Source organism: Giraffa tippelskirchi, chromosome 5 (genome assembly GCF_054371585.1).
Source record: "Giraffa tippelskirchi isolate mGirTip1 chromosome 5, T2T-mGirTip1v1.2.pri, whole genome shotgun sequence".
Lineage (NCBI taxonomy): Eukaryota > Metazoa > Chordata > Mammalia > Artiodactyla > Giraffidae > Giraffa > Giraffa tippelskirchi.
Window position 1 is genome coordinate 57,513,413 of NC_137279.1, and position 15,283 is coordinate 57,528,695.

At 36.9% G+C, this 15,283-nt stretch overlaps 1 protein-coding gene across 3 annotated transcripts in view; it reads left to right on the plus strand.

Moving 5' to 3' along the window:
• The window catches only part of GPATCH2 (G-patch domain containing 2), a 199,897-nt gene that overhangs the window by 148,137 nt on the left and 36,477 nt on the right, over positions 1–15,283 (plus strand). Inside the window, exon 8 of one of the 3 annotated variants that reach the window (XM_081491682.1) lies at positions 1,136–1,206. The exons of the other annotated variants lie outside the window; for them this stretch is intronic. Coding sequence (XP_081347808.1) covers positions 1,136–1,206 — 71 coding nt within the window. The remainder of the gene's footprint in view (positions 1–1,135; positions 1,207–15,283) is intronic. 3 annotated transcript variants of the gene reach the window in all.

Below are 15,283 nucleotides of genomic sequence, written 5' to 3' on the forward strand. Positions count from 1 at the left end.
ATGGCCAAATGTGGCTGATAATTAACTCTAAATGTTGGCATTAGATAGTTCAAAGCAGTTATATCATTAAAAATTATTGATACTGGTCATACAATAACCACTGACAATCAGGTTCTTTAATTATAATTGTAGCATTTGAACCATTTACTCGGCACTTTTTATGTTCTGGTCTTAGTGCTAAGTGTTTTTACACGGTCTATCTTATTTGACACTCACAGCAGCCTTACAGGTGGATAGTATTGTTATCTCCATTTTCCAGGTGGAAACTGGGACTTAGAGATATTACACAGCTTATAAATTGGTAGGCTGTTTTTAAAACCTAGCAACTTGTTACTGGTACAGCTGGGATTCGAACCCAGATCTATCCTGCACTACTATTGCACTAAGATTTCTATTTTTATTAGGGTTAATTTCTAATATGCTGTACAACTTCTCATTAGCCCAGTCTTGCATATAATCACATTTCTGCATAACCGAGATAAGCTACAGTTTGAGTATACACACAGCAAAAAGTATTGACTACTTGCATTTTTTTTTTTTCTTTCCAATTAGTTAGAGTAAAGCAAGTGTGAAGGGGAGTGGGTGGTGAGGCATTTTAAGGAGGCGTCAGATATATATTTTTCCTAATTATATATTTCCAAGCCAGTAATTTCTTTGAAAAGGAATGTTTTTAAGTGTTTTTTTACCATGTTAGGCCACTAAATACAGAGAAGTAAGATTAGATATTTTATGTCATCGTAGGTGACAAAGCCCCGAAAAACTCACAGCTGAATGTAGTGGTAGAAGCATTGGAGAAGAGAGGTTACATGACTTTAACCAGGACCACCCAGAGAGCCAGAATTAGAACTGAGTTCTAGATCTCCAGCTCTAGGCTGTATATTAAGTGACTCTGAGAACAGTTCAGCTGTCAAGAAAGCCTTGGCATCTCTTAGTGACATTTTCAGAAGCGCGTCAGTGGCATCTCTAGCAAAATTCGTCGTCTTCATTTTAAGAAAAACCGGTAAAAAGAAAAGAAAAAAGTAATGCAAGTGAATAAATACAGTCCCTTTGAATGAGAAGCATACTTTTCAACTTACGAAATAATATAATGAAAATATTTTTGTTTCTACAACTTTGTTTTAAACACTTTGGATAGCATCAGCTCCTGAGAGATAACCGAGCTGAGAGAGGACACAAGAAAAACTGTTCAGTGAAAACAGCCAGCAGGTAAGCAATTTAAAATCACCTTTTCTCCTTATCATTGAATCGTGTAGGGTTTTTTTTTCCATACCAGGAATAGTGGTTTAGTCACTAAGTAGTGTCCTACTCTTGCAACCTCATGAACTGTAGCCCACCAGGCTCCTCTGTCCGTGGGATTTCCCAGGCGAGAATACTGGAGTGGCTTTCCATTTCCTTTTCCAGGGGATCTTCCCAACCCAGGGATCAAACCCTGGTCTCCTGCTTTGCAGGCAGATTCTTGATCCGCTGAGCCACCAGGGAATCCAGTATGAATATGATGAGTTATAATTAGGGTACCTTTGGGTCTAAAGTGTCAGCATTATTTTATGTGTCATTTATCAAAATCTACTTCAGGATTTCTAGTAATGAATAGAAATATATCATTTTATTTGTATTTTTTAAAGGTGATGAAAGTAAAGAATGCATTTTTAGAAGAAAATCTCTGTTCATAATCCATAACGTATGAATTTTAGATAAGGATTAGGAATAATTATTTTTAACTATAAAAAATAGAATTAATCTTTTCTCCAAATCTTAAATGGTTTTGTGAGAGAGCAACATGTATGTTTATTCTAATAATACATAAATAAGTATATAGAAAATACACTCTTTTTTAAAAGTGCTTAGGGTTATATTGCTTAGTCAATGCTGTATTTTTTTTTCATATTAGAAAGAAGTGCCCTCAGTTTATTCTTTTAGATAGCGCATTTCCAAATTTTGCATGTCATGTTTCTAAAGACTTCATTTTTACTTTGGTGAAAATAGCTATCAGAATATTGATCAGAACAATTGCCTTGAGATATACACTAACCCAACTTTTAACAAGATAACTGACCTTGGAAGCCCTCTCTCTGTCTCATTGTTAGGGTGCTTGCCCCCATTTTTAACACTCCCAAGCAAGCTATGTAACTTCCAAGTACCATGTTGTACAAACTAAACTTGACTGAGAACCCACTAGGTATCTGCAGAAGCTAACATAAATCCTACTTAGACAGTCAAAAACTGTCACACATAATAAGTTGACTGTCAGGTCAGTGATAGTCAACATAAAACTAATATAGTTACCCCTAAGAAGGTCAGATCCTAAAATTATAAAGTATGGATTAAAGAAATTTTAGACAGATTATAAATAACTATGGGTGACATGTTTATAGAAATAAAATAAGCAAGCAACAGATCACTGTTGTTCAAGCAGAATTGAATCAAAAGCATATAATTATTAGAAATGAGAAGTGTGATTGTGAAATGGAGATACAGCTGAAGAAGTAGGCTAGAATGTAGCATAAAAATATTGAATAAGGTGGTGAAAAAATGAAAGAATGGTTAAGAGACAGAAAAGGTCTAAGATATATTTGATCAGAGGTTTTGATGGAGAGTATAGAAAGGCTGAAAAAAAACATGTTGAAGAGATGTTGGCTAAGAATTCCCAAAACAGCTAAAAGTTATAAATCTATACAGAAAGCACAATGAATACCAACTAGAATGAACAAAAAGAAATCCACACCTAGTAGCATACTGTAGTACTCCAAAAACAAAGAGATCTTAAAAGAATCCAGAGATAAGAGGTGAATTACTACAAAGGGATGTACATCATCAGACTTCTGGGTATCAACAATGATACCAGGGACAGTGGACAAGTCTTCAGAGTACTGGGTGAAAATACATTGTCAGCCTAGAACTATGTACTTAGAAAAAAACATCTTTCGTATATGAAGATGAAGTAAAAACAGTTTAGGATTTTCAAAAACTAAGAAAGTTTCCTCCCGACACTTGCTAGAAGACTTTTTAAAAGATGTGTTTCAAGAGAATGATCTCCCCAGAAAGTCTAAGATGAAAAAATGAATACTAAGCCAATAAACGGTTAAAGATTTCAGTAAATTTAAACAACTGTTGTTTATATAAATTGATCATTATAATGTGTAATTTGTAGGGCTTTTCAAAAAACAATCTAAGATAATGGAAAATAACAGTATGTTAGATAGACAATGCTGATGACGATAAAGTCCAACTTAAAGTCCTTCAATTGTTTGGGAACATTTACTTCATTGGTCTGTTAAGAGATAACTTGATAAGATTATATTAAGTATTCATGGCAAAATATAAATAACCACTAAATCAAAAAAAAAATAGAGTATGTAAATTCCAAGCCAGTTGGCAGGGATGGGGTTGAATGGAATAAAATATTACTCCCCCAAAAAAATCCATTTAAAAAGTCAAGAAGGAAAAAAAAGCATACAGAAAATGGGACACAGAGAAAAAAACATTTGAAAACTGGATCAAATCCATGTATTAGTAACTATAATATATATTTATGGATTAAATTTGTTTGTTAAAAGCAAAGCTAAGCAGATTTGGTTTTTCTTTTAAAGTGCAACTGTATGTTCTTTATACGAGACACACCTGAAATAATGCCAAAAGAAAGTTGTAAAGCTAAAAGATGGAAGAGCATGTATCAGATATGCTGTAAAAGAGAGCTCTCCTACCAAACAAACCAACTTGAGAACAAAAGCCTTAACAAGCTTAAGAAAATCATTATTTAATGATAAAAGGTTCAACTTACCAAAAAGATTAATGATTTTGTTATTTTGTACATTAAAGTAGCTGCAAAAATGTATAAAGCAAATACTAATATCAATGAATGGAGAAACTCACTAACCCACCATCTTGGCGCTCCCACTTCAATAGAGCATTTATATTACTGATAGCTTAAGCCATCAGAAAATTTGCATAACAAATGATTAACAAACTTAATGTTATTATATAAGCCCTTTCACCCACATACATTCTTCTCAAAGACACATGTGGTATTTTCAAAAATTGACTACTTACCAGGCCAAAGCTACTACCAACAAATTTTAATGAATATGTAACATAACATATTCTTTAACTTGAATATGATTAAGGAAAATCATTTAGAAAAAGATAATTTTTTTAAAGTTTGAAATTAAAAATACATTTTAAAATAACTCATTTCAAAAAATCATAATGATAATACCTTAACTTGTGGGTGCATTAAGATGGTAGTTAGAGGAAACTTGACTACTTGAAAGTTTTATATTAGAAATTTGGTCCCAGTTCCTGTTGCAAGTTCAAGATTCTGAATTATAAGATAACTGATTCTAAACTATAAGATGCCTGCTTATGTCTTCTAAGATCAACCCAGCAGGTATTCATAAAGAGAAAATAAGCAGAAATCCACAAGAAGTTTCCAGTATTAAGGTAACCATGGATGCCTGCTAAGTCGCTTCAGTCATGTCTCTTTGCAACACTATGGACTGTAGCCCACCCAGGCTCCTCTGTCCTTGGGATTCTCCAGGCAAGAATATTGGAGTGGGTTGCCATTTCCTCTTCGGGATCTTCCCAACCCAGGGATCAAACCCATGTCTCTTAGGTCTGCTGCACTGGCAGGCAGGTTCTTTGCCACTAGTGCCACCTGGGAAGCCACGAGGGGGAAGCTATTTTGAACTTGTGTTTGTGAGACGAGGATAGACAGAATGTGCTTGGGTGCTCTGACGACCTAAGGCAAGAGGCAGTTCAGCCTGAGTGAGGGAAAAATAAGACGTGAGCAGAACCTTTGGAGTTCTTTCATATCATGGGCCATGGCCAAGGGAGATATGACATCCGCCCCTTACAGGAAGACTCAGGTCTCTGGTCCAAGTGTTTTCAGGGATAAAGTCAGGGCAGCTCACAGTGCTGTTTTTGTGAGGAGCTGGGAAAGCTTGATGGGACCAGATGACAAATTATCATGTCTTCACTCAGCCCCTTGTAAACCACAACGCTGGAGAATTACAGTTCTCATTTTTCTGAGAATGAGGAAGGGGAATGTCTTCCTGACAGAGGAATTATTTTGTGGAGAAGACTGGTGATTGTGGTTTTCTGGTGCTTGGACCTCAGTATTCTTAAGTCAGGTTCATTCACCTCCAATTCTGGAACTTCTGTGGACTGACACTGAAGGCTGGTCTTTCTCTATAGCATTACCTCGTAGAATCAGTTAAAAAGACATTTGAGGAGAAAACAGCCTTTCAAGAACAACAACAACAATAAATTGGACTACTGACTCCAACAGAAATCAGAAATGTTAGAACAAGTCAAAAAATTTTTGATTACTGTTAGCAATATTAACTAAAAGAGGTACGGGAAGAAAATAACAATATAAAGCAAGAAATACAACACATAATTAAGAATCAAGTATTTAAGTCTATTTCATTTTTCCTCAGCAGTATTTTAGAGTTTTCATTGTATAGGTGTTACACATATTTTATCAGATTTATCCCTAAGCATTTTACCATATTTTTTGGTGTACGAAAATGCTGCTGAGAGAAATTTTAAAAGGTCTGTGTAACTGGAGAGATATACCTTGTTCATGAGTCAGAAGACTCAATATTCTTAAGATGTCAGTTCTCCAAAAATTTACCTACAGATTCAGTATAGCCCAAACAAAAATCCCATGAGGCTATTTTGTAGAAATTGACAAGCAAATGCTAAAATTTGTATGAAAATGCAAAAGACTTAAATAGCCAAACTTTAATACTACCTGGTGTCAGGACTTAATTACAAAGCTGTAGGAATCAAGAAAGTGTGGTATTGATGCAAAGATAGAAAAATAGATCAAAGAAATATACCCACGTATATATTACATACAGTTGGTTCTTGACAAAGTACGATGTTACTTTAGTGGGGGGAAAAAAAACTATTTTCAACAAATGTTACTGGAAAAACTGAGTATCCATTTGCAAAAGAAAAAAATGCTGACCTCTAATCTATACCTCATACCATAGAGCAAACTAATTTATAGTGACTAAAAGTGGATCAGTTGTTACACAGGTGTAAGATGAGGGCCAGGGAGGTAGTGGAGAAAAGGATTACAGAGGGGTATTAAGAAACTGTTGGGGTGATGGGTGTCTGCATTATCTTGATTATGGTGAAGGTTTCACATGTGTATACATATGTCAAAACTTAGGAAATTACACATTTTAAAAGTAGTGCAGGACTTCCCTAGTGGTCCAGAGGTTAGGACTCCAAGCTTCCACTGCAGGGGTCACAGCTTCAATCCCTGGCCAGGGAACTAAGATCGTGCAGGCCTCACAGCACGACCGAAAAAAAAGTGGTGCGTTTTGCTCGTGCCAACTACACCACAGTAAAGACATATACAGATATATATACTTAGTAAAATCTTAACTGGCTTTCTATTCCATTCCAAGTAAAAGCCAAAGTCTTAGCCTTGGCCAATAAGGGCATATATGATCTGACCCTGCCCTTCTTTGTTTCCTCCTTGACCTCATCTCCTCCCACTCGAACTATGTTACTCACCTGCTCCAGGTACAGCGGCTTCTTTCCTGTTCTCCAACATCCCAACCCCACTTGAGTCTTAGGGCCTGTACACTTCTCTTCCCCCCACCTAGAACACCCTTCCATGTGGCTTGCTCCCCATTCCCTTGAAGTCTATGCTCAGTCTAGGAAAGGCCCGCTCTCTACCCAGCTCTGCTTCCTGTGTCTTCCTCCTTCTCGCCTCTACTACCCCTCCTTGTCTCTGTTACCTTTAAGCTTCACGAGGGCAAAATCTTTGGTTTACTCACTGGTGTATCCCCAGTACCAGAAACAATGCCCATCACATCGACAATAAATATTGCTGCACAAAATATCTGTCGAATGAATTTGAAATTGATTCTGTGGCAATAGACTGATCCTTGTCTTGGCCTCTGCAATTCTGACTTCTGATCCTGGCTTCACCACTCACCAGCTGGGTGACCCTGAGATAATACTCAACCTCTCTGTCCCTCAGTTTATTTATCTGTGAAATAAACTAACTAGTTGTATTTATCTAATAACATTGTTATAAGGAATCTATGAATTCATGCCCATAAAACATATAAAATATGAGTTCTTAATGTTAGCTGTTATTATAAGTCTAGTATTGTTATTTCCATCTGTGTGCTTCCTAAGCACTTGTTAAATTTTGTTTTATCATATTTTTCTTGTGCATAATTTAGAATATTAAGTCATTCCATAAGACATAACAGGGTACAGTAGGTCCCAGCTCTGTTTTCCCTCATTCTCTAACTTCTTACTCCAGAAGAACCTACTTTTAACTGTTAGCTATTTCTTCCAGTATTGACCTAAATTAATTACATTCCTATATTACTATTTTTTGAAGGTTTTAGTTTAGTATTACCTGTCGACTTCCTGCTCTGCCCTAGACACACACACACACACACACACACACACACACACACACCCCATATTTGCATTTCTTTCCTTCTTTCTCCCTAATGGTTATATCATACTATTCAGACCAAGTTAACATTCATTGTTTGCATTAGTATGATTGTATATGTAGATATTATTTATAGATGTATAACTTTTCTGTTGTGGACATAATTATCTTGTTTTTCATTTGCCTTGTTTTCTAAGTTTGTGCCAACCGCAGTTTATCAACCACCTCTACACAGAAGTGTAACTCCCCTCAATTCTCTTTCTTGATGGCACCCTTTTTTTGGAGCCATCCATTTTTCAGATTCGTTATGAACGCTCCGCTGTCTGGACCAGCTGTACATCAGTGTCCTAGGATCCCTCTTGACTTATCACCCTAGGGATTTCCTCGTCTCTCTCCTATGTGGAATTTCCTTTTCCCTGGATCCTGTGCCATTTTTTTTTTCCCTGAGCTTTCTGAGAAAGAGAACAGGTGTGGTTACAGGTGTGAGACTCTGCATCTCTGAAAATGTCTTTATTCTAGTCTCACATGAATTGATTTCACCAGGAATTGAATTCTGCTTTGGAAACCATTTTGCCTCTGAGTTGTGAAGGCATTGCTCAATGCCTTTAATTTCCAGTGGTTGCTATTTTCTCTCTTGTCCTTTTATTTGGCTGTTGGAGCACCCTTAAATGACCCTCCATTTTTTTTAACTTTTCTATTTTGTTGCCTTCGAAGATTCCTGGGCAGTTTTATTAATGGTATGTCTCAAATCTTTTATGGATTTAAAACAATTCTCTAATACATTACCTTTCCAAGAGGTCACCTTGCTTCTTTGAACATGCCTTCTCCACGTCCTCTCAGTCTTGTTTGGTGGAACTTGTCTTCCTGAGGTTATCAGTGGTATTAGGTATGAGGCAACCTGTAAAGGTGAAATAAACACAAGGAAAGACTCAAGTTTAAATTTTGTTACACATTTATTAATTGCAAGATGAAAACTCTTTGTCATCTTTATCTGTGTGAATGTTTCTGTTCCTCCCTTGATGCCATTTTTTCCTTGGTATTTTTAACATTGTCTTGACTTTTCTTACCCCTTTTGGTTGAGTGACTGCACTTCTCTTTTTCAACTTATGGAAACATATAAAGGTTAGAGAAGAGAACTGTAATGCATTGAATCAATAAATTCTAGGACCATTTACTCCTGAAACGTACCAGGCACATAAGAAAAGATAAATGCACATGTGGTCTGCTGTTAATGGCTCAAAGCTGAGATTTTGACATGCAGGGCTACAGTACACGCTTGAGGTGGGCATTCCTCACTGAAGCTCTGAGTGTACAAAGGGCTGTATGGTTGTGGCTTTAACCTCTGGAACGTAAGACATTTCACCCTCACCTCCCAGGGGAATGGTCAAGAGCTCCATAGAAGGGTTTTACCAACATATTTACCAGTGCCACTAACTACAATGCAGTTTGGCAATTTTCTGGGTTTGCAGTTTATGGCATTTCTCCTTTTGTTTGCCAGATCCACTTTAATGTTCATCTAGGCTCTTTAAATCAGTTATGGATGCTGGGGAATTGTCTCTGTTCCAACTCCTTAGCCTGTTTTATGTCTGACAGTACCAAGGAGGGAACAACCTGAAAGACTCCTTTAAACATCTAACCCACTTTCATAGTTTCAGTCCATTATCTCAGGAAGTTCTCATCAATGATGGGCTTTGTTTCCCAAGGTTTCCTATACCTCCGCCTCCCCAGAGGGCAATGCTCCTTTGAATTTCCTACTTGTTTCTCATTTGCAGACGTCCACTCACCAGCTTCGTTTACCATCAACAGTGCCTGTCATCACATGCCATTCCATCATTTCCAGAGACTTACTCATGAAATGTTAATGCATTTTATTTGTTTATATACTTACTTTAAACATAATTAACATTGCCATTCTTTTATGATATGATACTTCATGAGTCCTATATTCAAAGTTTTGACTGATTCACAAAGGTTCAAAAAAAAAAAAGGAAAGGTTAAAATAAAAGTAAAAAGAAAAAGATAGGTTTATATAATTTAAAACTCTGTGACTCCCTGGACTGTAGCATGCCAGGCTCCTCTGTCCATGGGATGCTCCAGGCAAGAAAACTGGAGTGGATAGCCATTCCCTTTTCCAGGGGATCTTCCTGACCCAGGGATCGAACTCAGGTCTCCCATACTGCAGGCAGATTCTTTACCATCCGAGCCACAGAGGAGCTACATAATTTAAACAAACAATGATTATTGACAGAGGTATAATTTGATCTAATTGATTCTAGTGATACTGATCTTAAACATCTTTTAGTTTGTTGCTTTATTTTTATTCTCTGTGGGGAGCTCTTATTATAGTGTAGGTGTGTCAGATATTGAGTGGTGTTAACTTTTTTCGTCATGACATTATCCTCATATATTCAGTAAATGTGTACTCCCAGTATTTTGCATTGCAGTGCTTAAAGTCACATCTTTCCTGTCTCACATGCCTGTTTTGTTTATATTTCATTGATTATTCCCATCTAATATTTCTGTTTGATTACTCCATGGGATCTTATTTTCCAATCATTCTTCCATTTCTTCAGTGTTTTCTGTTCATTTTCCTACTATGACATTTAATCTTAGTCTTACTGTGTATTATTTTTCCTATTGAATGTGGGGCTTCCCTGGTGGCTCAGTGGTAAAGAATCCACCTGCCAATGCAGGAGATGCGGGTTCAATCCCTGGGGCAGGAACATGCCCTGGAGAAAGCAATAGCAATGCACTTCAGTGTTCTTGCCTAGGACAGAGGAACCTGGTGGGCTACAATCCATGGGGTTGCAAAAGAGTCAGACATGACTTGATGACTAAACAACAGTATTGAATACATATCTAGAGTTTGTTCGTGCCATTCTGTTTTTTTCATACCTTTAAGCCTTTGAAAACATAAAACTCAGAGCAACAGAGAGCTCTTTCAGCATATAAATGCATGAAAGCATATACAACTGTTACTTTTAAAAACCATCATGTATTAACTGTCACTGTCAATATTTAATACATAACAGGCATGGTTTTTGAGTGATCATTGCATGCAGCTGATTATTAGCCAACCTGGAACACACACACACACACACACACTCAGCTAAACATTTAAACAATGCACCTAAGTGTTTTATGGGCTTCGTAGGTGGCTCAGTGATAAAGACTGTGCCTGCCAATGCAGGAGACACAGATTCGATTCCTGGGTCAGGAATATCCTCTGGAGAAGAAGATGGCAACCCACTCCAGTTTTCTTGCCTGGGACAGCCCATTGACAGAGGAGCCTGGCAGGCTAAAGTTCATGGGGTCACAAAGAGTTGGACACAACTTAGCGACTGAGCACGCACACACCTAAGTGTTTTATAAAACTTCTAGTAATATCTAAAGTTATTCTTTCACCTGTATCTTTCTCTTAAATTCCAGACTTGACATTCAAACCCTTTTTTTTATTTCAGTATTCAAATTTTATGCTTCTCAAAATTAGATCTTTTCCTCTCCTTTTACCTCATTTGAATTTTCAGTTCAGTTCAGTTCAGTCGCTCAGTCGTGTCCGACTTTTTGTGACCCCATGAAGTGCAGCACGCCAGGCCTCCCTGTCCATCACCAATTCCCAGAGTCTACCCATGTCCATTGAGTTGGTGATGCCATCCAAATTTGAATGTACAATTAAGTAATTCCACGTTGTTTCTCATTCTCATAACCTTTGATTAGTATGAGAAAGTTCAGTATAGACTTCCCAATTGAAAGTCAGAAAAAGATACATAGAGCAATGCTTGACACTAACTAAAGTGCCATTCTTGAAAGGATCTTGCTTTTTTAAAGCCATTAACCCATTTTTACGTTAGTGATTAGTCTTTATCTTTCTAAGAAAGTGAAAGCCGCTCAATCGTGTCTGATTCTTTGTGACCACATGGACTATACAGTCCATGCAATTATCCAGGCCAGAATACTGGAGTGGGTAGCCTTTCCCTTCTCCAGGGGATCTTCCCAACCCAGGAATTGAACTCAAGTCTCCCACATTGCAGCCGGATTCTTTACCAGTTAAGCCAACAGGGAAGCCCATCATTCTAAGAGTGATGAGACTAGATCAAGTCAGGGTCTTAGATCTGTAATCTTCTTCAAAAATTTGTCCTGCTCCCTTACTTACATGTTTTTTGCCATTTACATTTATTCTTGTGATGCACCAAGGCTAACTTATCTAGTGGTCTGATATGTAACTTGAAATCAAGTAAAAACATTTTTATTGCTGATATTATTAAATTCGACTTAAAATATCTTTTAAAAACTTCTATTTGTTAATTCACTTTTACTTAGTTCTTAGGAGTATTATATTTGTCATTTGCTTATTGTTAAATTAGTGCAAAGAAACAGAGGAAAACAATAAAATGAGAAAAACTAAAGATTTCTTCAAGAAAATTAGAGATACCAAGGGAATATTTCATGCAAAGATAGGCACAATAAAGGACAAAAATGGTATGGACCTAACAGAAGCTGAAGATATTAAGAAGAGACGGCAAGAATACACAGGAGAACTATACAAAAAAGATCTTAATGACCCAGATAACCACAGTGGTGTGATCACTCACTTAGAGCCAGACATCCTGGAATGTGAAGTCAAGTGGGCCTTAGGAAGCATCACTACAAACAAAGCTAGTGGAGGTGACAGAATTCCAGCTGAGCTATTTCAAGTCCTAAAAGATGATGCTGTGAAAGTGCTGCACTCAATATGCCAGCAAATTTGGAAAACTCAGCAGTGGCCACAGAACGGGAAAAGGTCAGTTTTCATTCCAATCGCAACGAAAGGCAGTGCCAAAGAATGTTCAAACCACTGCACAGTTGCACTCATCTCACATGCCAGGGACAGGGGAGCCTAGTGGGCTGCCATCTGTGGGGTCACACAGAGTCGATCATAACTGAAGCAACTTAGCAGCAGCAGCAGCAACGCATGCTAGCAAAGTAATGCTCAAAATTCTCCAAGCCAGGCTTCAACAGTATGTGAACCATAAACTTCCAAGTGTTCAAGCTGGATTTAGAAAAGGCAGAGGAACCAGAGATCAAATTGCCTACATCCGTTGGATCCTAGGAAAAGCAAGAGAGTTCCAGAAAAACATCTACTTCTGCTTTATTGACCACACCAAAGCCTTTGACTGTAGATCACAACAAAATGTGGAAAATTCTTAAAGAGATGGGAATACCAGACCACCTGACCTGCCTCCTGAGAAATCTGTGTGCAGGTCAAGAAGCAACAGTTAGAACTGGACATGGAGCAACAGACTGCTTCCAAATTGGGAAAGGAATACGTCAAGGCTGTATATTGTCACCCTGCTTATTTAACTTATAAGCAGAGAACATCATGAGAAATGCCAGGCTGGCACAAGCTGGAATCAAGATTGCCGGGAGAAATATCAATAACCTCCAATAGGCAGATGATACCACCCTTATGGCAGAAAGCAAAGAACTAAAGAGCCTCTTGATGAAAGTGAAAGAGGAGAGTGAAAAAGTTGGCTTAAAACTCCCATTCAAAAAGCTAAGATCCTGGCATCCAGTCCCATCACTTCATGGCAAATAGGTGGAGAAACAATGGAAACAGTGAGAGATTTTATTGTGGGGGGCTCCAAAATCACTGCTGATGGTGACTGAAGCCATGAAATTAAAAGATGCTTGATCCTTAGAAGAAAAGCTATGACAAACCTAGACAGCATATTAAAAAGCAGAGACAGTACTTTGCCAACAAAGGTCTGTCTAGTCAAAGCTATGATTTTTCCAGCAGTCATGTGTGGATGTGAGAGTTGAACTATAAAGAAAGCTGAATGCCAAAGAATTGATGCTTTTAAACTATGGTGTTGGAGAAGACTCTTGAGAGTCCCTTGGAGAGCAAGGAGATCAAACCATTCAATCCTAAAGGAAATCAGTCCTGAATATTCATTGGAAGGACGGATGCTGAAGCTGAATCTCTGATGCTTTGGCCACCTGATGTGAAGAATTGACTCATTGGAAAAGACCCTGATGCTAGGAAAGATTGAAGGCAGGAGGAGAAGGGGTTGGATGGTATCACCAATTCGATGGACATGAGTTTGAGCAAGCTCCGGGAGTTGGTGGTAGACAGGGAAGCCTGGCATGCTGCAGTCCACGGGATCGCAAAGAGTAGGACTAAACTGAGCGACTGAACTATACCAAACTAGTGGTAAAGGACATGAAATTTCCTGGATGCTGTGTACTCTTAATTTTTTATGTTATCAGTTAGTAATGAGGAGAGGAAAATGAACTCTTTTTTTGCTGTCACCTTCTTACCCAATTAGTAGTAAAAAGAGTCTTCTAAAATGAAAAATGGCAGTAGATTTAATCAGAGGATCAAAAATCCCATCACAGTCACAAACACACACATATTCACGTCAACCTTCTTCCATCAAATTAGAAAAAAAATTCCTATTTACATTAATACAGAGCATATTTGTTTTCACATCATGATACAAGTCACTGTATTTTGTTGCAGATGCAACAAATAGAATTAAAGCTGTTTTTTATTTGATCTTCTAAAGATCCAAAGATGTTCATGGATTCAGTTTGCTCAGCCTTCCCCATAGTGTCATCTGTTATTTGGGAAGGAGACATAATTTGCAACAAATACAAAACTATTTGTCATTTTGCAGGTTTGCCAAAAATAAATGAAACTATTAATTACTACATTCTTGAGCAGCTGTTAATAAATTGGGATAACTGTTCATTAGAGTACTGGTTAATGACATGGACTATATTTGGTTAGTGTTGCTTTTCACAGAAATGTATCAACAAAATCAAGTGTATCAGCAAACTAAGTGATGTTTTATTTTGATTATTTAAAATGAGAATTACCTATCCTATGGTAGGAGGGATTTAATTTAAAACAAATTCTCTTTTGTCATATAAAACTAATGATTCAACACCATATTTTAAAGCAAGTTGTATCAGTCAACATTTTGTGTACTTAATATTTACATTCCAAAATAATGGCTTGAAACTGCTTTTAAATGGTGTTTTTAAAAAAATTATAATCGTTTATTATTTTTTTCTTTCCAAACCTAAAATTAGCATTAGATTTTATTGTTCTAAAACAGTTTACTCAATCTTCCAGATAGAAAACTATCTATCTTTCAGATTATTTTAATTTATTCATCAGTATGTGTGAATGAACAATTAGGAAGTATTCACATAGTCACTTTAATTAGAATCTATGCATTCCATATTTATTTAATTGAAATACATTTAATAGCAAATGTGTTTTAATTTTTTAAAAAATTCAATAGCTTCTAGGTAGGGTAAGTATTTAAAGTAGAATAATTGGAAACATCCCACATATGCAGCATAAATGCTTTCTAAGGAATTTAATTAATCTATTTTTCTTTATATGACCAAATTATCTAGTTAAAAAAGGCGATATTCTCAGAAAGTCGGTTCTGCCTCGTGTCCTTTTGGCATCCTAAAATTCTAAGCTACCTTGCCAAAATTTTAAATTAATGATTATAGCGAGTTGTTTTAAATTGTGATTACACCTAAAGAAAATTATCAGCAATTAGAATTTTGAGCGATTGCTTTTCAATTTAATGTGAATAACCCACACAGAAAAGAAAAAGGGGGTTGCCATTTGGAATATGTAATACGTTCAGGGCATGCTAAATAAAAAAGCAATCAAGTACTCTAGGGAAACATTCATTTTTACTTCCCTGTTTTCTTGGAATCTAGATGAGCTAGATATTTTCAAATGACGAAAAGTATGCACAGCCTCTCACCTCTGGAACAGCAGTTGAATTTGGCCATGGTCACTAATAATGAAGAATAGTTAGCATATGAAAGCTGTTGCAGTGACCT